Source organism: Anser brachyrhynchus, assembly GCF_964034855.1.
Source record: "Anser brachyrhynchus genome assembly, chromosome: 2".
In the NCBI taxonomy this organism is placed as follows: Eukaryota; Metazoa; Chordata; class Aves; order Anseriformes; family Anatidae; genus Anser; species Anser brachyrhynchus.
Window position 1 is genome coordinate 72,598,879 of NC_137695.1, and position 24,853 is coordinate 72,623,731.

The following is a 24,853-nucleotide window of genomic DNA, read 5'->3' on the forward strand; positions in this document are numbered from 1 at the left end:
GTGAAGAAGTTTTATTTCTGCCAACAGAAGCATAAAGTTGTTTAAAACAACTCTGCCCATATGCTGGAAGCTTTTTTTTTTTTTTTTTTTTTTTTTTTTTTACATTTTTTTCCCCTCAAGGACAACTCTTTTAACCCCTTTTCACAAACTCAACTCATTTTCTTCCTCAGCCTCCACATTCTTCAGCTGGGATACTTCTAGTTCAAGGCCTCTAAAAGTCAAACAGCTAGGAAAGATGAGCTGAGCATTCCTTGAGTTGCAGAGCAGCTGCACAAAAAAGGAAAATTGCATTTTCAAGTGCCAAACAAAGAATACTTTTAACCCACAAGAACATCATAACAACTTTTTGGGGGATATCACAAGATAGTTTTAACTCTTTCTGTGAAGAACGTCATTCTGATCGTTTTCAATGGGTTTCAATGCAAACAGTATGAACTGGTGACCATTTACCTTGACGCATTACTGCAACTTCCTGGCATAAGCTAACCACACATTGCCTACATCTGTGCACTGAATTCAGTCATAAAAGGAAATCAAATGCTTCCCACTTTATTAACTAACATTAGCAGCAGAAACAAGTATTCTTACATAATTACAAATCAGTAATGAAATAACATGCAGATTTGACTTTAAACTGGATCTCCATTTCTCTAAGTCTAAGCACGTATTGGTAGAGGTCGTGCACTGAGATTATAATTCTAAAATAACTGGTTTAAAATATAGTTAAAAATGACAGCTACCTCTCATTTTTATCCAAGTCAGAAAAGGTTCCTGACTAACAGCTTAGTGCATCATGCTTTTCAATAAGGAGCACATGATAGCAATTAGAACAAGGACATTGTTCTAATACAGTTAGTTACACTTCAGTACCTCTTTTAAGCACATACAGCCATGGGCTTCCACCACTTCAGAACTGAGCATTCACAGTAACTTTAATACATTCTTGACCATCATTAAGATTCCTCATGAAGTGTCAATTATTATTATTTTTAAATAAATTATGCTATCCTACACCAACGGTTGTGTTTAACTGGGATAACATTGTCTTATGTCCTTACTTTAATCCTTGACCTCTGACCACATCTTTGCTCCCTGTTCTTTATCTACCTGGGATCATAACAAAACAGAACAGAAGATACGAGCGGGTACCTGATCTTCACAATTCTTAAGCCTTTTTACTATCCTTATTATGAAATATTTTTGCTATGTTCCTTTGGTTATTATATATTTAGATTCACAGTATGAATAACAAACTATTGACCAATGCCACAGCTTTAATGATGTTATAATGTTGAAATACACATCCGTGACACAGTATTATACATTTTCAAGTGTGGGACATAAGGGGAGGAGATATATGAAGTATTTGGTTTTAGCTGAGGACTACAAGGATTGCAGCATACTGAAGGCAATCAGCAAGCAAACCTCATTCTACAACTTCTACAATTTTTTTAAAAATATATAAAACAATAGCTCTTTCATTCTCTGTGCCCTCAAAATAACCCCATTATCTGTGCATTTACATTAATATCTCTTCTTTTGCAACCCTAAAATGCACTGCTGTAGTACAGTTCCCATACTGCTCCAGTACAGTTCCCATAGCTCCTCCTCCTATTCCTTCCTGTTTAACTTGGACCAAAATGTTCTGACCTCTACTAAATCTCAATAGCACATCTGTAAAAATGATCCTGAGCTATATCCCACTTGTTGTCACAAAGACAAAAAAAAAAGACAAATTAATTCCAGAAAAATTGGAACCTTTTGATTAGACTATTTTCTCAATCCTTATTTGTCAATAGCAAAGGATGAGGAAGTAACGTTAATTCAATGGTAGTTTCAGAAGTGATAAATGGGGAGAGCAGGTTTTATTATAATGATTTTTCAGGTCACTGCTTTAGAAATGTTTGTCCTTTTTCAACAAAAAAGTTTTGATTCATAAAATAAAAAGTTCTTAACAGGTTTGGGCCTAGTATTATCTCTTTTTTTACTGCCAAAACCTGTTACAGAGAAATAATTGAGAACAAAGGAAGTTATGTATGACAAAGTGTGTATGTTTTGCATAGAAATTGCCTCCATTTGCATACTGATAAACACTTTTTTTAAAAATCAAAATTATGATTTTGTTTTTCTCAGCTGATGAGATCTCCAATCTTGTATTTGATAAAATATCTCCAAGGAAGGACGTGATATATATCCTTCATAAAATCAATTCAAATATATAAATATATATATTTATAAAAGTGATTATGATCTGAATCCTCTTTTTCAACGTGTCATACATATTGTTGTTTTCCTGTATTGAAAAATACACAGTTTAACAAACTGGAGATCCAGCTAAACAGTTTTTAATGAATAGTAATTTACACTTCCGTGGCTATCACATAATTAGTAAACATTTCATTAAAAGGAAAAAAAAAGTGTTACCTTGTGCTACAATTACTTTGCATCTATGTCATATATAGGGCACAACTTAGATCCCTGCAAACGGAAATGCGTAGGTGACCCTACCCTTAAAGACCCAATTATGCTACTGGGGATCCATTCACCCACATTCATCCAGTTAGGTGACAATGCCCTATCAAATCTACAACAGACCACCAGAAATTTTTCTGTATTTCACCCATCCTGCAACAACGCATATGCATACATATTGGAAAAGCATCCACAATGTTCAAATTTAAATATAAAAAGAAGAAATCAAGTCCCAAGACATAATGGAATGCTCACCTTTAATTCTTACAATTTCTTCTATTTGCCTATATGTACTACTTTCTTTTAAATTAACCTCTAAAAAAAGTCTACTTCCACATACAGGACATTTTTTTTTTCTTCCCCCAATATCAAGTATTTATTAATGCTGTTTTGGAGCCAACATTTTAATTAGCATCAAGACAGTGAAAATCTTAACTATGGAAAGACAGTTTGGACTTTAAGAAATCTAAATTATAAACTCTGTCATAGCCAAACACCAATAACATCTGCTTTTAAAATATCTATTTTAAAATCTATTTAGCTAAATTTAATTAGCACATTTATTTCCACGGGAATGTGCTAGATCACATTTCAAAAAACCATATTTGTTAAATTGCTGTGAAGTTTTAGGTCCAACTACTTTCTTCTTGTCCTGGCTGTTGGTTTTATTAAGATAAAAATTAAACTTCAAAACAACAGGCATACCACAAAGGGACAGAGTGCCCTATCTCCTACTAATGAATTATGGTTCTGTCAGTATGTGGCTCCATATAAAGTATTTGCCTCTCTGACATTTTGAGGCTTGTAAGCTGTCCCATGGCTGGGACAAAGTAGAAATCACCCAGTATTTTGTTCCATTTGGATTTAGTTTAAGAATTATACAAGACCTGTGCAATTTAACCTCTACGTATATATTAAGATTCAATTATTCTCTTCTAAGAAGCCTTAGATTAGCATTAGAGGCAAAGCTCTCAAGAACTAGACTATCTGTTATAACAAATAGCAAACTGATCTTAGAACTAGTATGAAAACTTAGGACATCATACAGATTAATTATAGGAATCCTTGGTTTATATTATGTTGTACAAAAAGGCCATCAGAATCAATTTACAGTACCTTTCATCTTGTCCCAGATCCTCACTGTCTGGCATTTCAGACGTAAAAAAAAATTATGTCTCACTCTCTCTACCAATTTAGATAATCCAGGCAAAGATCTTCTAGTCTGCTTTGTGTTTTAGAAGCACCACACCAGGAACCTGTTCTGTTTGCAGTGGAGAAAAGCTCCTTGCTCAGAGAGCAAATGTTTACAACACATCCTAAGTGTCTGCTTGTCTTGAATGAAGTTCGGAGTGTTCTGCGTTGATTGGCCAATGCTATAAATAAACAAGTCGTGACTCACCTCGCACACTATGACAGGGTGTTTAGTAGCAAGCACAGCCAAGAGCACAACATTTTTTTTCTTTGGGTCATGTGAGAGAGAATCATCACCCGGTTATTACATCTTATTTTTCTGCTTCCACTGGAATTCTTCCTCAATGTCTTCCATTTGCTCAGGTGCAAGTGAGCATAAACCAAAATGATACGAAGCTAAATGGCACAGCGCTTTAAAGTAACACATTTAGAAAACTTAAGAGTGAAGAGCTTACTGTAACTGTAAAAATTTCTATTTTTACTTCTCACAAAGTGCCGGTCACAACCTGTCAGAACAAGCAAAATTTTTCTCCACTGACTAAATTCACAGCCAAAATAAAAACTTAGCAATTCTTTTAAAATAAGGATTAGGAAGAGAAGTTTTCATTAAAGATTAATTGCATTATTTTTAAGTTCTGATTCCAAACTTGTCTGCCACAAGCAGTCTCAGCTGTCATAGGTATAGTGGCAAATTATACTGGCAGTCCTCTCATAAGTGAAAGTATGCCGACAGGTGGAGGCTTTCTGCCAAAATACTTCCAAACTCTTTGTGAACAACCTAAGGTGCACTAACAAAATCACTTTCCTCATATCACTTTTTGCTGCATGCATGACAGGGATTCTGTCACTCCAGCTACACCAGCTATATTTCTATAAACTTTCAACACCCCAGCCACCTTATCTGTGCTGATGAAGCTTTGTAGTGCAGCCCAAGACTCCAGGGGTCACGTATTTATGTTGTTCAGCACTGCTCCTTCGCACAGCTTCTTTCTTCCATTTAACAGCCTGACCTGTTCTTTGTATGTTTTCAAACAATTATCCCACCCAAAGACCCTCACATGGATTTTTTTTTCTCTATAAGGGAGTCCACACCAAGACTTAGATCTGCCTGTCCAGCATGTAAGAATTGTCCTGGGAATGTCACATCTTAAAGATAAAAAAAATAAAATAAGGCTGGAACAAAGCCATGGCAGATTAAAAAATAACCACCCTGTATCCTCAATTTGATAAGCTGTACTTGATGCCTTGTGGGTCATACAGCTGGATGCTGCTTAACTTTCTAAACTACAAGCGACCATATCCGTTCTTCTTATTTCAATATAAAATGCTTCAAAACAAACAGTAAGATCTAAATAAAAACTGTAAAAATTCCCAAAACAGCATAATCTATTACTTTAAATTGTATGATTTATATTTACTTTGCAAGTATCTAAATTAATGAAGTGATCTCAGGAAATGGTGAGAAAAACAAAACAAAAAAAGGAACACCGGGTGTCTGTGAAGAACAACTTATTTTACTATTAGCATTTACTGTTACTTTACTACTTAGCATTCTCATTAGTTCTTTTCTCCTTTTCTTAATCCTATCCAATCTTCTGTATCCATACCTTTCCTCAACCTTTCGTATGACATGTCATTCTTGTAACGGTTTAATCCTACTGGACTTTAAACAGAAAAGAGGGAGAATAAAAACAGGAATAAAATCCTAGTTCTAAATTATTATATGTACACACACACACACACAAAACCTTGTGTAATTTATTGTTTTATACATAAATATAAATAAAAGCCCTGTCCTACTCAGAGGAGTTCCACGGCAAACTATACCTGCTTATTTGAATATTCTTTTATTTTTCTACTTATATGTATAGCTGAAATAATGAGAGCTGTGTTTCATCCTAGATTACCCTGAAACAACAGAACTGCTTAACTCCAAATGTTCCTTAGTAAAATCTTTATCTGTGACAGTTTCATTTTCAGAGCAAAATTTGAAGTCTGACAAGTAGGAAAAGAATAAAAACAAATAACTGAAATCTGCAAACACGCAAAAGCAACATTCAAAACGTAAATGTAGCATCAAAAATGAAAACAAAACTTCTGTAAAACTGTAATTTCTCGTTTGTTCATATGCATTACAATACAGTTTAACATAGCCACTTGCATTTTACTGTGGCACCACACCCATTTTAATATATTTGATGGCCACATCTGTAAGCTGAAGAGACTTCAGTATTGTGCCTATTCCTGTGTACCACTATTAGAACTTGCTATAATCCCTACTTTTCCAGTACTACTTTGGACTCTTCATTCCCTTATCATGCTCTCATAAAAATTATTATTTGTACAGAACCTTATCAGCACTCATCACTGCAACAGAAAAATGTTTCACAATTTACAATTCCTTAGAACTCTTCCCCTGCCCTCAGTGAGGATGATATTATCACTCTACTTATTGATAGATTTAGTTCCAAACTGTCTACCAAATGAGTATCTAACTGAAATGTCAAGGACCTGTTACTTTGAAAGCAGAGCATTTATAAAGCACTCATGGACTACTCTACTGATTTCAGTGCTCATCATTTTTGCAAATCAGATTTCAAAACAGTATGAGCACGTAGTTAACAGTACTGTAATGACAGTATTTTACCTCAAAGGTAGTTGTCTCAAAGACAACCATCTAGAAAATTCACCACCTTTTTTTTTTGTCTTACATCTTCCATACGCAAGGGAATGAGAGCTTGTATTGACCAAACTGTATTTTTCCAGCAGATACGGCTCCAGGCTACTTCACAGCTGCATGAAATGGAATGACTTCAAATACACGTGGGTGGGACAGCAGTAGGTGAACAAAAGTACTGTACTGAATCAGGCCAAAGAGTATCTGGCACCTCCAACGGTGTCCAGAAGTGCAGCCTAGGAAAAAATGCATTGCTACCTTCTCCAAATGTTCTTCCAGGCTCCAACTGGTGTCTCATGGATTTCCAGAGCCAGCAGTGAGGTCTGTGTTTTTAGCTCTCCTCAGAGGATTTTCATTCCGTGATAACATTTCGTAACATCTAGCAGGAAGGACATCTGCAGATTAACTATGTGCTGCTTGAAAAATCACCTGATTTTAGCTGCTCTGAACTAGCCACTTCCAGCTTCAGCTGATTTCTAAGAACGTCTATTGGACCAGATAGATGACAGCTCCGTCACATTAGATTTTCACACTATTACTTTTACAGACCCTTACAATATTCTTTTTGATGGAACTGCAGAATTGTGAGGTGGAGCTGCCTAGAAAAAAGCTGGTATTAGAATTGTTAAAAATCCGTTTTAAACTTTTTCAACGTGGAAAACTCAAAGTAACAAGGAATGACAGAACTGAGGAGGGAAAAGCTGTTTCCCTATCCACATTTTCACTGTTCTTTTCCTAACTCTTCCCATGTATACTGTAACCAATTTAGGATGGAAGAGACCAGAAACATACACTGTTATTCCAGGTGAGGGCATGATGTCTATTTACACCTCACCGTTAAGATATTTTTATTCTGTCTCTGTACCTTTCTTAGCAATTCTAATTTGTTTTTGGCAATTAGTAATTACTACACTGACATTTTTGTCACTGACAATTCATTATGATCAAAGCATCTAATTTCTGAATAAGAATGGCCAGTTCAGAACTAATAACTTTATGCACAGATTCAGAACTAATTTTTCTCTTATAGCAGCCTTTTGGACTTTATTGGTCAGCTCTTCCCATAAATGCACTGTTTTAATACTTTAAAGAACATAGAGTTGTGAAGTATGGTTCCCCTTTTCTAAGAAAAGGGTTGCTCCTCCCCAGAAGTATTGTCTTTAACAAGCGGTTTACTTTTTTTTTGGTGTTGTTTCCTTCCATATTCCACCACTTTGCCCAGTACAGACTACATCACCAGCCCACAGCTCCCTAGGTGTCCCCTACAACCTTTTTTTTAAAAAAAAAAAAATAATTGTGTATTACCACTAATGTCTTGGTACAAAAGTTATACAGTAAAGCTTGTAGTATTTCATCTTTGAATTTCTGTAGAGCCCTAACACTATTTGTTATTATTCTGTTTGTTTATCACCCTCTTCTAGAGAGGCTGCAGTTTGCTGTAGATTCTTTGAAGATTATTCTAATGGGAAAGAAATCCTAAAGAAGATTATTATAACGGGAACCTTCCTAACTTTTCACAGTGAACACAGAAACAGAAAATACATTTAGTTCTTCTGCTATGGCCAGATCTCTAAATTCTTCTTTTCTACTTTATCATCTACTGGCACTAAAAAGTGTCTCAAAGATTTCCTGCTCCTGATGTGTTAACAGGACTATCAAGATAAATCAACTACAATTACTGATTACACTAATCGTCACATTTTTACCTTTTCAGTGAGCTGCTCCTCACACTCGGTTCGCCTTCATTACCACAGCTGTATACAAAACTTTCCAGAGTACACAGTCTTCTTCATTACATTTAGATAACGTCAAGAAATTATCCTTACTTCTGATCGTCTACATTACCCTCTTTTAAGTAAAAAAAAAAACGAAAAAAAACAAAAAAAACACAAACCTTCTTTAGACTACTTCCTTGATTGTTGATAACTGCTCTCTTTACATACATGAATTAAGAAACCCTCCCAAAGATGTGCTAGTGCATAGATCAGATGCCAGCCTGACATACTACTTGATCAGGAATTCCTACCTGTTATGTTCTTATCTTTGATTTGGACTGAACATATATCACAATCATAAAGTAAATGGCCTCACAAAACAGTGTAGACATCTGCATGAAACTTTCCTTTTACAGATAGCCACTGAAGAATTCAAAGGATGTCATCATCAAGAGAAGAAAATAAGCGTACATTCGTGACAGAGACAAGAATGCAGCTACTGAGTAGCTGAGAGGATCGGAAATAGTGTAGATGCACTGTTTTACATACTCAGATACTGAACATGCTCAAGGACTTCAGTAGGTGGGTGAAAGACAACACGCTGTCCATGTGGAGTACAAGGAGGATCATCTGGCACCGTGTGGTTGACAGCGTATCCCACTTAGTCTGCAAACCTACAACTATTTTAGTTAGTCATGCTTTAACTTGTCTACCAGCTCCAGAACTAGTCACAATCACTGCTGCCTTCTGTCTCTCTCCTCATCTAGAAAGACAGTAAGAGGGTGTTTTTCATGTATAACCCTGGTCAAATTATTCAGCTATGAGTGAGTCTCACTTTTAATAATGTGAATAAAAATAACAAACATCATACTATATACTTATAAACTATCTAAAAAAAACTCAACTGACTCATAGCATAAAATCAAATTACAAAAATAATATAAAGTTTAGATCAGATTTCCAGAAGAAATGGGAAGTCTAGCTTTTTACTTTTTGTAGACAGTTTATGCTGATATTACTTTCAGCAAGAGTCTGTTTAAAAGTTTAAAAATTACCATAATTTCAAAAGCATGTTTAAGATTAAACTCATTTGAAATGCATGTTACTTGTAAGAAAACCTCTCTTTTTAATAACATAAACAAAGTTCCCCAAAATACAGTATTTTTTCCCCTTTTTTTCAATATAAAAAAGTGAATAGACTGGTCACATTTATGTGTGCTTGCATGCATGTACATTTATGCATTTATACATGCACACACGAAAAAGTAAGTGTTTTACTATATTTCATCAATTTGAAATGCACACCCAATTTTCCAATTTTTTCAACATCCAAATTTGTTGAATACCTGTCCCAATTCTTTCTAAATCCAACTTCAAATTAGATATAGTTTTTATATTACATTATTTTATATTTACTTAACTTTGAGATCTCATCATACACTCCAAGGTACAGGAAGCTTGTTTTAGAAGAGATGAAGCCTTTCATACAAGCATAAATGAACAATCATCAAGACAGACCTGCTGAATATGCACAGTTCTTTGCAGTATTATACTGGGTATGACCTCAGTCTGGTAAGCGTTGTGCTAGAAGAAAACAAACCTTAAGACACCTACTACACACAAAACAGTTTTGTATTATGTGTACATGATACTAGGAATGAAAAAAAAAAAAAGATTTTTCAACAGAAGACCAACAAAAGTAAAGAAAATATGCACTCCGGATTTTTTTTCCTCTCTCCTCATGGAATCCTGCATATTATGTAGGACTCTTTCTTCATACCTGAATAAAATAACTATTTGTTACAGCATTTTTTAAATCACAAGCTGCATATTCAGGAAAACAAAACAAAACAAAGCCAACATTCGGATTTGACAAAAAAAAAGATACGTGACATTCAAAAAGCTAAACATGATATATCACATGCAAGAAATATTTACTCAGCAGAACAAAGCACGTGAACATGCATTTGAAAAGAATCATGAAAAAATGGAATATCATAGCAACAAGACTATCAACAGACACCCAAACCTGACTTGCATCAGGAACAATAAATTCATTGTGAGGTATTAGTGTTTCAACATAAAGCACGCATAATAGTGCACCACTGTGCATGAGCGTATTTCCAAGTTTTTGAACACAGGCAGAAAGAAGAGTTAAAGGAAGTAAGAGACACTTCAACAGCATTTAAAAAGCAAATAACTGCACTTTAGTCACATGAAGATAGCAAATCTCCTTCTAGTACAAATATGATAGATCATGCTAGAGTTGTGTGACAAACGGAGAAGAGCTGGAGACAGGGTTGTAGAAGATCTTACCACTAAGGCTGAAAATCTCAACTGCCTTGGGGCTTTTTGGCCATGGGATCTCAAACAGCTATAAAAGAAACACATTTTGGAGAAGAAAAAAAAAAAAAAACAAAAAAACCCCACATAATATGTCACCTAGCAATGATCTGAGCAATTTGTAAAGGTAACTGAATATTTTTCCATTTTTTTTTTGAAGAGACTCTTTACACACCATTTCATGAAATTGTTATTTTGTTTACTATACCACGTTTCCAATTTCCTGAAGACCTAGAAAGGTACTTATGCACTAGTTCATCTACAATCATGATCTGTAATTTAGTTAAGTCACATTAAAATGCAAATTCTTTCTGAGGCATATACTCAAGATTTTGAGACCTGCATCTCCACCAGTTTCTCTTGGTTTGTAGCAACCTGAATCTGCTTATTCTCAGACATGATTTCTTCTGCCACTGAAAAGAGGTGAACTATATGTAAGGCAGAGCAAGTAGCAAGATATTTATACAATGAAATCAGCTTGCATTGAATGAATTGGTAAAGGATAGAAAATACTTAAGGACACATGAAGACTTTAAAATATTTTTCAAAAGTGTTGATACAAAGCATTAAAGCACAAACCTGAGAAATTTGTTGCCTTCTAAGGTAACTCTTAAACACAGCACAAAGCAATGCGAAAAAACCCAACCAACCAAACAAAAAAACCCACAGACTGCCATTGAGCTACCAAGGAAAAGAGAATATTTGGATGATATTTCCCTATGTAATTAAACTCAAAGTAGGAAATCACTCAGCTTTACAGAATCTCTAAGATTACTATGACACTCAGAGACACATACTAACAAATGTCCATGTCCAAATGATTTTGCTAATATGCTAACAGTTTGCTAAGAGAACCCACCATTACTTTGATACTGACATCATCCTATGAAGAGGAGGATATGAGCCAGTTTTCCACCTTATTAAATAATTTATTCTTAGATGCAACATAAGAATATCTCAGAGCGGAGAGTGCAATTGCAAGCCATAACTAGATCAAAGTCCAGGTCACCAGCCCTGAATTAGACATTACAAACTTAAGGATAAATCGTCACAGGACTTCATGTACATTATAATGGATTCATAGAACATAGTTACATATTATCGATTATTCTCATTGACATCAACTTGTTCTTATGCCCCAACTCAATCAGCCAAAGTTCTTGATTAATATTCAGGATTGCTAGCCAGGTTTTTTCATTCTAAATATGACTTTATATTGGTTCTTCTGGTTGCCCTTCTGGGCTTCATCCTTTGTTAATGCCTACGTCACAAAAGAGAGACAGATTACCGAATTATACTGTTAACTTTTCTCATCAATTTATTTATTTTTTGATTTACTGTGTGACGGAAGATAAAGCCTCTTAATGTTTGCTATGTCTGAAGTTAAAACCAGAATATTCTCTCCCTACAAAAAGAGTTTTTTCACTAGAATCATCCTTATTTAGTCTCACTGCAAGAGCTTATAAAAATGCAGATCTGTGACACAAAAGTATTAAATTATCACTGCTGTGACTTGATTTAGGCCAGATTTTTCTGACAGACCAATAAGTAATTTGTATGCTACTTATTACTACTTTCCAACTCCAATACATGTAATGGCACATTAGTAAATCTAATACAACAAAATCAAAATGTAAGTTTATATAAACAAAGGTTGAAGTATTTACCAACTAAAACAGATCAGTGAAAATAATGCATGACATTTTAGAAGCCACATACTTGTGTATGCAGAGCAACCGAAATGTTAAAAGCAAAACAACAACAACAAAAACAAACAAACAAAACAACAATAATATATAGGAACTCATCATCACAGTTCAAGTTACCATTTAATCTCAATTACAGCTCTGCCAGTTGGAAGAAGAAAAAAGACATAAGCTTCTTAAATGCTAACATCAAAACAAAGAAAATACTCTTGAATAATATCACAGACAACAGAATAGGAGGGTGAGATGGGCAATAATGAGAAATAGCATCTGAAATACATTAGACATAGAAATGGTATGTTTCACATGATGGCAATGCATATACATATACAATTGCCGACTGAATAGGATGATTAATTCTGAGATTCACTGATGAAAACAAAGTAAACTTTTATCCTGGAGTGACTAGTATACCCAATTTCTTTCTGGAGCTTCTCCAAAGCAAATACTTGTCAAACCACAATCCTTCTGAAGTTTTAGCATCCAGCTCTCTGTGAAATAACTGCAAATTTAAAGCTAGGAAGGCCAATAAAACACCACAGAGCAAGCAAGAGGGCAGCCAAGATTGCAACAGAGAAGTCAACCCCCTCCTACAATCACACCTTCCCACAAAAAACTACAGAGCTAAACCATTCTGGGGATAATACAAGCCAAGAGACATTCACATCAGGAGCAATGATCAGTGCAGAGCTGCAGCCTAGCCTGTCTGTCAGAGCACACAGGCAGACTTACAATTTAGAGGAATGCCCTGAACTGGTTGTGTAAATGGTGCCAGAGCACTCAGCCAGAAGTGCTAAACCTGATAACCTTAGCCCTGCCTTAAAAGATCATAATATGGATGACATTCTGCTGAGAGGCTGACAATGCTATCAGGAAGACAAATTAACTTCACTTATCTAGACTTTTGTACCAAAGTATATAATAATTTAATTTCCCCATTCCTTTCCTATTTTTTAAGTTCAATCCATTTCACAAGGGCTTTTAGACCATATGTACAGAACGCCTTGTTTCTCAAGGCAAAATAGCAGCCCTGTTTTAACTTTCTTCTCCCTCATTTTTCATGGAGGCCTATAGATTTCTAAAGAAATCATTTATTAAGCTGTAGGAAGTATTTTTCAATTGCATATGTTGCCATCAGTATACTGAAGAATTAAGCTTTAAGTTTATAAGTTACTCATACATACTGGTATTTTATATACATAAATGTGTAAGCTGCATGGTATGTTTTTAAAGCTTTTGCTGTTTCCTTCAGAATCTTGTCCTCAGACATAACTCTGCTTTGAAAAACCTTCTCTGTTGATATACAGATGTCCTACACAGGAGGGAAACAGAAGGGTGAAAAAAATAAGTTTTACTTTAGTCCAGGGAAGTAAGCTTTTCTTATTTTAAAAAAAAAATTAAAAAAGGTCTTTATTTGGCAAATATTCAGAGCACCTTAAATACACCAAATACATCGTCTTTCAACTACTTTTCAGGTGTCCTGCATTTCTTTCCTAATCACCCCAGGAACTGACAAAGGAAGCCCTAACAGACTGACTTCCATATGCTAAAGCTGTTCTTTAAAAAAAACAAACAAAAAAACCCTCTTCAGTATGCAATTTCTTTGATTAATGACTGATGAAATAAATATTTTTTCCTAAGTACATCTGGAAGGGTTTTGAACAAAGGATTTGAAATAATTTTCAAAGTATTGAATGGAAAATTCTGCTTATATGTCCTTTACAGAAGCTTCCTTAGGGCTCTATTCATCATCAGATTAAGAAGTTTTCAGCCGAATTCCCACATGTTTTGAGACTTTGATTATAGTACAAAATACTGAGTTCAGCAAACAAATGATAACTGAAGTTGCCAAGCTGTCCATCCTAGAAAAACTGGGGGCTCAGAGTGAACTGACAACGGAATCAGTTTTGTTCCTGTACAGCTATGATGTGAAAACTTCTTCAGACACATTTGGGGTCCTTGCAGTCAATACATAAGACAACAGCCCTACATGGTTTTGCTTCAGCTCGCATTCTACGGAAATATACAGGTGCATTTGGCTAAATGTTCTTCAAAATGTTAAGAAATTGTTTTTTGTTGTTTTTGTTTGTTTTTAGAAGATCACACGCAAACCTCAGACATCACTGCTCTGACTGACTTTATGACACTGATCTCACACTCAAATGCATTAAAGCAAGTTCATCGACACATTCTGACCTTGAATTTCCCATGAATTTGTTGGTAACAACAGTGTAAAACTGGGCAATGGTTATCTAACATGCCCTTCCAGAATTTCTCAGACTTTAACATTTATTTACAAATTATTAAAAACATACATAAATGCAGAAATAAATAGATGCATTTATTTCAGTCTTAAGTGACTACTTTAGTACTACATCACTAAATGAAAAGTCTATGCTTGTAATGTGGTTAACAAGAACAGGTAAACTGGGCCAGCCAAAGGTTTATCTAGCCCTGTATCCTGTTTTTAACAGTTGCCAAAATTGAGTACCTAGGGGTACTGAAGGAACAGAATAAGATGCGGGAAAATACGTAATGATACCTCTATAAAATACAATACAGCCTCAAATGAACTGTAGATCAGGGACTTTCAGAGGAGGTGACTTTGTATTTTAATAGCCTTCAATTAATTTGCTTCAATGAACTGTCCTGTAATTTATATTTTTAATCCACATGTACTTCAAGTTTTCACAACAATCCTGTGTTAAGGATTTCCAAAGCTTAATTGCATCCTTTTATTTTCTCAACCTGCTACTTGCTATTTTTATGCTTCCTCATTCCAATAATGGGAGAGAAAAGGCATGTTCCTTATGGTATCTTAGAAATACATCTAACAGAATGGTTCCAGCACACCCTGCTGAAAGACTCCTTCTGACCTTCCATTAACACAAAATTAGCCATTTACTCTCACCTGTCTCCCACATTTTTTTTTTATTGTTTGTTTAAAGCACAGGAAAATCTTCTCTTGAATTCCAGACTTATTTCCTTTTAGAACAAGGAAACTCAGCTAATGCCTGTTGAAAATTCTACTGGCCTACCTCAAACCCTACTCAGCGTTCTCTCGGTTTTCTTGTCTGTGATTTTTACCACAGATTTTTAAATACTTCTGACATTTAAAAATACTTATTTTAACATATTTCTACTACTTAAAAAGTAGACATTTTTTGTATTCACCACAAAATTCTCTTAAAAATTATCCTGATGTTATGAACTGGCCTACAGTAATGTCAATGGCCATAACTATGTCAGTGATCTCTTAGTTGTACTACTAATCAAAGCACTTAATAAGAAATGGCTTAAGAAATGGAAGAGGATCGTTCTTGTTATAGAGAATCTTACCTAGGAAAAGAAAGTGTTTGTCATATGATGCTGTGAACATAACATATAGCAGGACTTGAAAGAACTTCCGTATTTTTAAGCTACAGTAAATATTTTTGAAAATTTTTGTTAAATTGGACTCCTGAGTACATCTGGTTACCTCACATATATTCCAGGAATGGGGAAACTTACGCTGAGCATGAAAAACGACATGAGTATATGCCGCCCTGTATTTTCCTCAGTGTAAAAATTAAAGATGTGTAGCTTAAGAGCAGAATTCCATTGTTATTTAGATTCTGACTACAGCATTTTGGAATATAAGCAGAGAAAGAATTTAGGCACCAAATGCACTTCAGTAGGTAAACATGCAACATATGCAACATCTCTTCTGCCAGTAAGAAGAAAAAAAAGCAGACTCAGGGAAGGAATATCATAACATTTGTTTCAAAACAGCTGAGCTGTTTTATTCAACTGTATGTTGAAACACATGAAAGAATATAACATGTTACTCTGCTGATAGGCTCACATGCTTTGACAAAACTGTGTGCCAGGACATTCCTTACTAAATTAGTGACTAATCAGATGTTGTGCTGGGAAACACACCCTCACGTGTTACAACAACCCAGGCGTCTGCAACAAGAAAAAAAATGGGTCTACAACTAAGTTCTCATGCCCTCAGTAAATAATTTCCATCATGCGTTTTGTAATCTAATGCCTGTATTTGGCAAACCAGATGCAATTAAAGGTCAATATCCTACTGCTTTATAAACTCTTGCTATTGACTGTCACCGTTCTAAAGATTCTACGCAATGAAATCCTTTCGGTTATATTCTTATAAATTCCTTGTTCCATTATTCATAAAGGAAGTAAGAAACATTTGAGTTGTCAATTTAACCAAAGTTGACTTTTTTTCTTCCCTTTCTTCTTATTACCCTTAAATTTCCAATACGCTTTATAAGTTATTTAGAATTTGAAAACTTGACATTAACTCAACAGGCTGTTGGGAAACATGCACATACTTTCTTTTTGTGCAAAATATTCTTGCTGCATATGGGGAGTATATTGCTTATGGAAAACTGCGTAGCACTATAGACTTTACAACCTGTGTTCTTCTTGTTGAGATTTGAGACAGTACAAAATGTTACTTAAATAATACAGTTTATCAAGCCACATACAATGGTACAGAAAAACAAGCTTCCTAAGCAGAGGAAAGAGCCACGGATTCAATGACTTGTTCAGAGGTTCAAAGGTTCTAGAAACCTTTTCATTGTCTGCAGAATGATGTGAACACTGGTCTGACAATGCTGCAACCAATATTCAGGTACAACTGGCCTGGAACAATTCAATTTCCATGTACAATCATATATATATATATTCTCATAATTGGATTGATGCTGATTGATGTGGCAAGAAAAATTCTGTGACTGGCATCAACTGTGACAAGCAATCACTGAAAATGGGAGGCAAATGCCTGTGATAAATAAACCTATGGCAGATTTGGGATTTGATTCAGTAACCTTTCCATGTGGGACCAATTTTAGTTCTGTCCCCAAATAGTAAAATAACAAAAGCAACACTTCTTCATAAAGGAAACAGATTATTTAGACCAACATTAAAAGGGAAAAAAAGCCAATTGTACTTACAGCAGAAAAATACCTCTTTCATATTTTTGTTTGACATAACCCATACCATTTGCTTTTCATGCAGTCTTTCATTATTATATTAAAATACAGAACACAATTAAGTTTGCTACCTGCTTTTATGAGATTTTATTCAAATATGATTTGACTTGTTTCAGAAAAGCAACTTCAAAATGAAACACTCCATTTTTTCTTAATCCTAAAAGTAGTATCTCTATTTAAAGTAACACTGGGGGCTCCCTGAATGCTATAGTTTATAAATACCCTTTAAGATGACAAGTCAAATGACTTCAGGATTGTAAGTTATCTCCCACAGTTGTTCAACTGTTAAAATGGAAAGCGGTAAGAATAGAATAAAAATATCCATGGTGAAAATGTTACATGTGCAATGGAATAAACATAAGGAACAAGGCACATGAGCGTCCTAACATTAATCTTTAAACATAAATTTACCCTTTACCCTTTAAAAAGGTCAATTTTATGAACTTCTCTGTTGATGAGCAATTTGAGGTCTGTCATACTGTTCAAAGGTCCACACTGGTCAGAAATGCAGCCTTCCTCTCTGTACTTGTGATCTGTCCCATGCTTATTGCAATAATATTCTGCTAGTTCAGGCATTTATAATAATACCATGCAACGCTCCCTAATTATAAAGAGCTTTTTAGAAAATATACACAAGGCAAAAAATATCAGCATTACATTTGTGAACAGAACAAATCCCTGAGACAATCAAACACACCAAATAACTATTTGGTAATCAAACAGACTGTTCCTAAACTAGACAGTAGTTCAAATGTACTGTAAGATAAGACCATACAGGGAGTTACAAAAAGAATGTGTTGACTGTATGTCAGTTTTCTGTCCTCTTCACCAGGCTTCGTACCTTGCTACTCTAAAAAAACACTGTTGTTTGTTAACCAATTCAAAGATAAAATATAATCAGCTGAGATCTCACTGTCTAGAAAAATGGCTGAAACATTTTATTAAGTCTGCCTGGGCTCTCGGATATCTTTAATGCAGAAGAAAGCCTTACTGACTCTTAAGAGTTTGGAGTTGCACTAAAAAGGGCATTCTTTACTTCACGAGAGATTGACTTTTCCAGTTTACACTGTCTACAGCCCCTTGGAATACAATACCTCAATTTTAATTTTTTTATTTTCAAGATTGCACACCAACCAATGACCTTGTTTTAGTGTATTGATATACAGCTACTTCTGCATAGACACAAAAATAACTTGCAAGACATTTGAAATAGATTACCACCATAAATTAGAAAATCCCAGAATACCAAATGCTAATTCAAATATGTTCATGGATGAGGAATAAATATTCAGGGTGAGAGCTGACAGAGGCAGGGAATTGCAGGCTCTTCATTTCAGAATGCTGTGACTGTATCCAAGTTTTCTCCATTCCCTGTCTGAGCCTGGTAGGAAGTATCTTGCTGCCCTTCAAGAGACAGTTCATAACGTGAGGCTAAGTTCAACATATGCACTGAAGTACACCTGTCTAAGAAAGAACGTTACTTTTTGGCTGACATTTTATGAGAGTATGTTTAAACCTTTTGGATTCTCCAACTGGATATTTATCTAAGATAAGAGGGGTCTTTTCCACTTTCCCCCACATACACTTCATTCCAAGTTTCACTTTCTTATTGAGGAAATACATGTCAATCATGTCCTTGGACAGATTTTCCTATAATGCTATTTAGGTAAGCAGCCAAAATAAGAGCGTACTCTTCTACACCCTGCCTCTGAAGCATGCTATTCATAATAAACACTTTGTTAATATAAACGAGTCAAAAAAGTAACAAAGCAAAGTGTTTTATACCGCAAGTGCCGTACTAATCAGATTTGACAACAACATATACAATGTATGTGTCAGAAGCTGAGAATTTCCAAGCAATTTTGAATAAGTAGAGAAAGAACAATAGATGCTATGCCTTAGCAAACAGAATTCAGTATTTCTGAGAAGCTGATCTGCTCAAAAACGGTCAGTGAACACCATCTGCTTAGATTTACGAAGTACGTGAGCGTTTTCTCTTTTTCTACAACTCATTTAATACTTTATGTGGAGCTCTTGCACCCCAGAACAAGCAAAGCTAATTAATTGCTTCAACAGGGGTCCCTCAAGACATACAGAAAAAGTAAGGCAGATTGTACCAGCACAATTTTCTCTTGAGTATTTCAGGTATAATTTTCCTATAGAGATGTTCACTGGCTTAAGAAATCAACCTGTGAAGGTGGGATAGATAAGTATTTGAAGAGAAGCTTGCAGCTCTCACCTTACATCCAAAATGCGTCCCACAAACTCAACACAAGAGAGGGTACATTCTCTTTTCCCTATAGTAAGGCTTTTAAAGCTTTATCTCTCATGCTAAAAAACACTTGTGATAATACTGCTGCATCAGTGTGGAACAAGAAAGTATTAACAAGTGAAGGACACCTTTAAACTCCCTCGCTGAAAGCTGAGAAAACTTGGCAAACTACAGGCAACTGAATGTTCTTGCACTGTACAAAAGAGCAAGTTCAACTGCAGGATCTGCCATACTTACTCTTGCCTAAAACAGGAGAGTAGATCTAGGCACTTGTTTTTGAGATGGTACAAAGTGAAGAAAGGGACAAGTGGCACAGCAGAACTGCAGAGTAACACCAGCTATTATTGCATTTTTCTCTGGCTTGTTTCTCCACCCACCTCCTCGACTGAACTTACTGTATTCACTTTATCAATCTCCCTTCAACTCTCATCAGCTTTCAGGAGCTGTTTTGTTTTCTTAATGCTGAAAACAAGCTGAAGGTTAAAAAAACACACCGAAAACAACAACAACAACTTTGGAGGTTACATTTTTCCTCAGTGGTGCTAATACGGGTATTATGTGACATGCCAGCAAGAATGACACAGAGCTATCAAAACTGGGTCAGCTCAGAATTAGCAGTTCTTAGGTTGTTCACAATGTAAAAATCCACCTGGCTGCACTCACAGACAACTTTAACAGAACTGCATTTTGGGCATAAACAGATCCACAGGCAAAACTCTTATGAATAATTGAAAGGTGACTGTAGCTCCATACTTACTCAAAAAAATAAAGGTAGAGATGGCTTTATGTTACAAGTTGCTGAAGAAAAGCTGACATAGGTTTATATATAAAGCGATGAACAAAGGCTGTATTTCCATCCTCCCATCATTATGAAGCTAGCATTTTTTCAACTGAGTGCAAGAGTTCATTTTTACCAATGAGTAACAAAGGAAATTAATTACTGAGTCACTTTTGCACAGGATGCAGCATACCCTGCAGTTTGCAAAGGCTATATTTATGTCAGGTATTTATTTCACACATTTAACCATGGATGCAATGACTTCACTTAAATAAAGGTATTTTAAACACACACGTCTCATTGTGCTGGTGCCCAGGTGACCTATTTTCCAACATGGAGGCAAACTGACAGAATGCTATGTACAAGGACCTCTAGAAGCCTCCACATGAAAACTCCTATTCCGTGCTATTTCTCCTTCTGATTTATACAAGAAATAGCATTCATTTATCCATGAAAAGAAACTAAAAAGAATGCTTCAAAATACTTAGAAATGATTAGCTTGGATAGTCTGATTTGATAGAAATTTCAGTATTCTTCTGTATCTTAAAGTTTAATTAAAGATTTGCACAAAAACACTTTTGCTATCAGAAGAGCAGGAAAAAAAATTCAGAAGTAAACAAGGGCAATCTCCTAAATGACTCCCTAGTATCTTGGTGCTGCAAAACCCAAGCCAAAATATACAGTAACTAGTAAACCTGTCAGAGCTGTCTAAATAGTTCACACATTTTTAAATAACTCTTGATAATTCTGACTACAACTAGTTAATGAATTAAAAAAATATTATCAGAGGAAAAGACAGGAATGAAAAGACTAATCCATTTCTTCAGGAGTTACAGTTTATTAAAGGTAAAAAAAAATAGAGTGATCCAGGCAATTTCAGATCAACTGCTCTCACTTAGATACTTAGAGAGATACTAAGTTAACAACACAGCTGAGAAGCCGTTAAAGCAGTCAACAAGGATTACTCCATATACAAACAAGCAAAAAAGAAGGCGTATTTCTTTTTAAAAGTAATTAACCTGCAGTAAGGAAAAAAATAGGAGCATACATCTTAACTCTTGTAATGCTTTTGAAACTTTCCTATATAAGATTTAAAAACAAACTGCTAAAATATGTCCTATATGCAGTACCAATAACTGCACATTTAATAAAAAAGTCACACCAAAAGGCAAATATTAGAAAAATCTCATTATATGAGATTTATACATCCTTAGCACTTTCATGGAATACCTGTGCTAATCCTTCAGATGACTCAGTGAAAATACCCTGAGAGGAGTGGCAGATGCTATAGCAGACAGAATCAGGGTTCACAGAGGAACTCAGACTGAAAAATGGTAGGAAACTATCAACCCGTCAAATTCACCAGGGACGTATGATACTCGATGAGCCAAATATACAAATGCAAAAAATAGAAATACTAAACAAATATTATAGAGAAAAAGAAGAGTGTTCCAATCAGAATCTAAGCAGCTGGAAGTTATTTGCAATAGTCTCAGAGAAAATAAATCTATGCCTGGGATGTATTTGCAAGATGTTTATAATATATAGCACAATTAATCTCTTTTACTTAACAATGAGAAGGCCTTGGTTTGAGGTAACATGCTAAGAAATACATGGATACTGAGAGAAGAGCAACACGAATGATCAAAGTTTCAAAAAGCCTAAATCACAAGTCAGCAAATATCAAATTGGGGTGATGGAATATATCCCAGTTAAAAACAGCTAAAGAAACCTCAGTAAAATTCCCCTGGTCCTTTGCTTCTGCCCTTACTTCCTCAGAAGTTACTTTTTTCTTGATATCACAAGAATGCCTTATTGCTATTTTTAACTGATAGGGACAGAAAACAAGTTAGGGTTACAGAAGTAGATATGCAATGTTTGGTAACTGTAAAGAGGCTAGACAATTCCAGTATTTTCTCCCCTCACCTCTTCCATGCAAACTCCATAACAAAAGTTGAATTGAGCTCCTGGAGCTGAGGAAGTGGAAAATGTCATGTGATGGCTCAGGAAGAATCACACTGAAGACAAATTACTAAAGAATCACAGGAAGTTGGTCTGACCTCAAAAGTTTGTAAGCCACTCTTTTCATGAGAAGAAATCTGTTACATGCAGAAAAACAAAAACAAAAGCAGAACTACCACCTACAACAAACCAACCAAAGATACAGTTAAGATACAGGATACAGAGTATCTACAAAGGTTATGCCACCTCCTTCCTTTCCCTGCGCTTAAAAAAAGAACCGACCAACAAAGAAGCAAGCAGAGGTGTATAGGAAAACACATTAAATGCTCTTCAGACTTCAAGTGTGACTCTTTTGAGTAAGTTACAGACTTTCTATTAAACTTTTATTACTTTTCGTTCCTGTAAGAAAACTAATATACCAAATGTTACCAGAGTGTTGATTTTGTAGTTTACCAACTATAAAAGTAAACTCTGAAAAAGAACACACTACCCGAGAACTAAGTTAACAACTTGGGAATGACAACCACTAAGCATGAAAAAGGTAACGCACTATTAAAAAAAATACTAGCGTCAAGCTGTTTTTATAATGGATACATTTTTTTCTGCAATTTACAAGAGCCTGGGCTTTTATATATATGTATAGAGAGAGAGAGAATAATATTTAACCATGCATGTTGTTATATGAACTGGGACAATGCATTATATAAAAATGGAATTATTCTGTTTTAGATTTAAGCAGTACAGTGGCTACTGTATAAATAAAATCTAAATTCAATCTGTAAATAAAGCTCACATTTCATTTGCTAAGACTGTAGTTCCACAAGTACATATCTGTTTTCTGCAGGACTGCAACCACTTTTTTTTTTTAAACCAAAAACATGTAAGAGTCATATGTTTAAGGAGAACTACTTGAGGTATGTTGTATAGCTTTTATGTAGCTACATATATTTCACAACATAAACTCATAGGAACATATGAGCTAAAATGAACAGAACAGCAAACTTTATGTCAGGAGTAGAACTCTTTGATTGCACTTGATGCCTTCAGATTACACTGAAGCAACCCAAGAAGGCAATATTTGCATTCTGAAGTGTATTTTTGCTTACTAGACTATATCCTGCCCTCTGTCTGCTGAGGCATTTAAGAGATCCACAGGGAAGCGTTTTTTTGTTTGTTCTAATGCCTGTTACCAGACTTCATGCAGTTGTGTATAGCCATGTGAAGAACAGATCTAATATGGATGACCAAACCAAGACTGAGCATCTGAGCAACAGAAACTGATAGCAATAGCCCCATCTCAGCACTGGCCCACAGATGACTGCTTTGGCTTACTTTAGCTTTGTTACTATGTACCACATCAAGGAGATGGATTAACACGCATAAAGCAGAAACATTTCTGTTACAACCATGATTGTTTCGTTTTCCTAATGGAAATCTCTTATTACCTAATCTGCTCATCTTCAAACAGATCTCAGCAACACCCTGAGGGAAAGGACATTTGTTTTGAGATATGATTAAGCAACATATCCTCAAGGTCTCAAGAGTGATCTGAAGACGCAATCATACCGTGCTGGATATTCAATTCACAAAAACTGCTTGCATACATAGTGACAGAGGTAAATCTAGTCCCCAGGCTTGTCTGTCAAACCCTGCAGTGATTACTGCTGTGTAACGGTATCCCAGCACACTGCTGCAAGAGAGAGCTTCTTATCGTAGGCATTAGCATCGTTCAATGACATCTTTAAGATAGATAGGCCTTCAGAGCAACAGGAAAGAATGATACGGGGACCTTATGTGTTTACTTACCTCACCCTAGGTTTACAGTATATTCAAGGGAAACAAAAAGTAGGACATATCTGACTAGCCTACAGACATCTGATTTAGGACAAGATAAATCATGCTATCTACCTCACAACGTATTTCTACTCTTTCTTAATTGATCACGAAAGACGACTAGGCAGGCTAGATCAGAAATCTTTAGTCAAATGACTAAAAGACTGTCTTAAACCAATGCAGCAGGCAAAGCATATGCAAACCAGATGTATGTAAAGCCTCAGACATAATAAATGAAGCACATCCTCATAGTGTGGTAATTTGATGAAAGGGGGAATTATTCATCTTTCGTGATAGCATGAGTTTTTTCGATTGCTGTCTGTGACATACTAGGAGAATTTTGCACCAGTGCATTACAGAGTTATAATTATATTTGAAAGATTTTTTTCTTCTTGGAAAAAACAACAAACAAAACCAAGCAAGAACCAAACATTTCTATGACTTTCAAGCTCTGCACACTGTCAGTACACAATATTGCACTTCACAGACTGCAATGACCATTATAATGTATACAGACTTCTTTGATCTACGCTGACACAAGCATGGAATTTGTGTAGGTCAAAAGGTGAACTCAGGTCTTGAAAAGTTACATTCTGAATTTGAAGCTGATCTACCAAGGCAGGGATTTAACACCTGCTAGCCCAGTAATGGATGTAGTATTCTATCAATAACATTTGTTCTCCTGAAAGTAGGCAGCAACTTCAACAGCACTGGGAGGCCACATCCACCACCACGGTAAAGTCATGAAAGAAATGTCTGAGTGAGGTACTGGAGGGGATTAGCAAGAAACAGGTATGTTCTGGACAACAACCTCTGTGTGTCTGTAGGCTTCTGTCAGTGTCCTGGTTCCAGTTAGGACAGAGTTAATTTTTCCTCATAGTAGCTGGTAGGGTGCTATGTTTTG

General features: G+C 35.5%; 1 protein-coding gene across 4 annotated transcripts in view; it reads right to left on the reverse strand.

Moving 5' to 3' along the window:
• RETREG1 (reticulophagy regulator 1) overlaps positions 1-24,853 on the reverse strand; it is a 65,326-nt gene that overhangs the window by 19,591 nt on the left and 20,882 nt on the right. Inside the window, exon 1 of one of the 4 annotated variants that reach the window (XM_080580219.1) lies at positions 3,589-6,586. The exons of the other annotated variants lie outside the window; for them this stretch is intronic. Within the exon in view, the coding sequence (XP_080436345.1) occupies positions 3,589-3,623 (35 nt within the window). The 5' untranslated portion in view covers positions 3,624-6,586. Of the gene's footprint in view, positions 1-3,588; positions 6,587-24,853 lie in introns of those variants that run through there. 4 annotated transcript variants of the gene reach the window in all.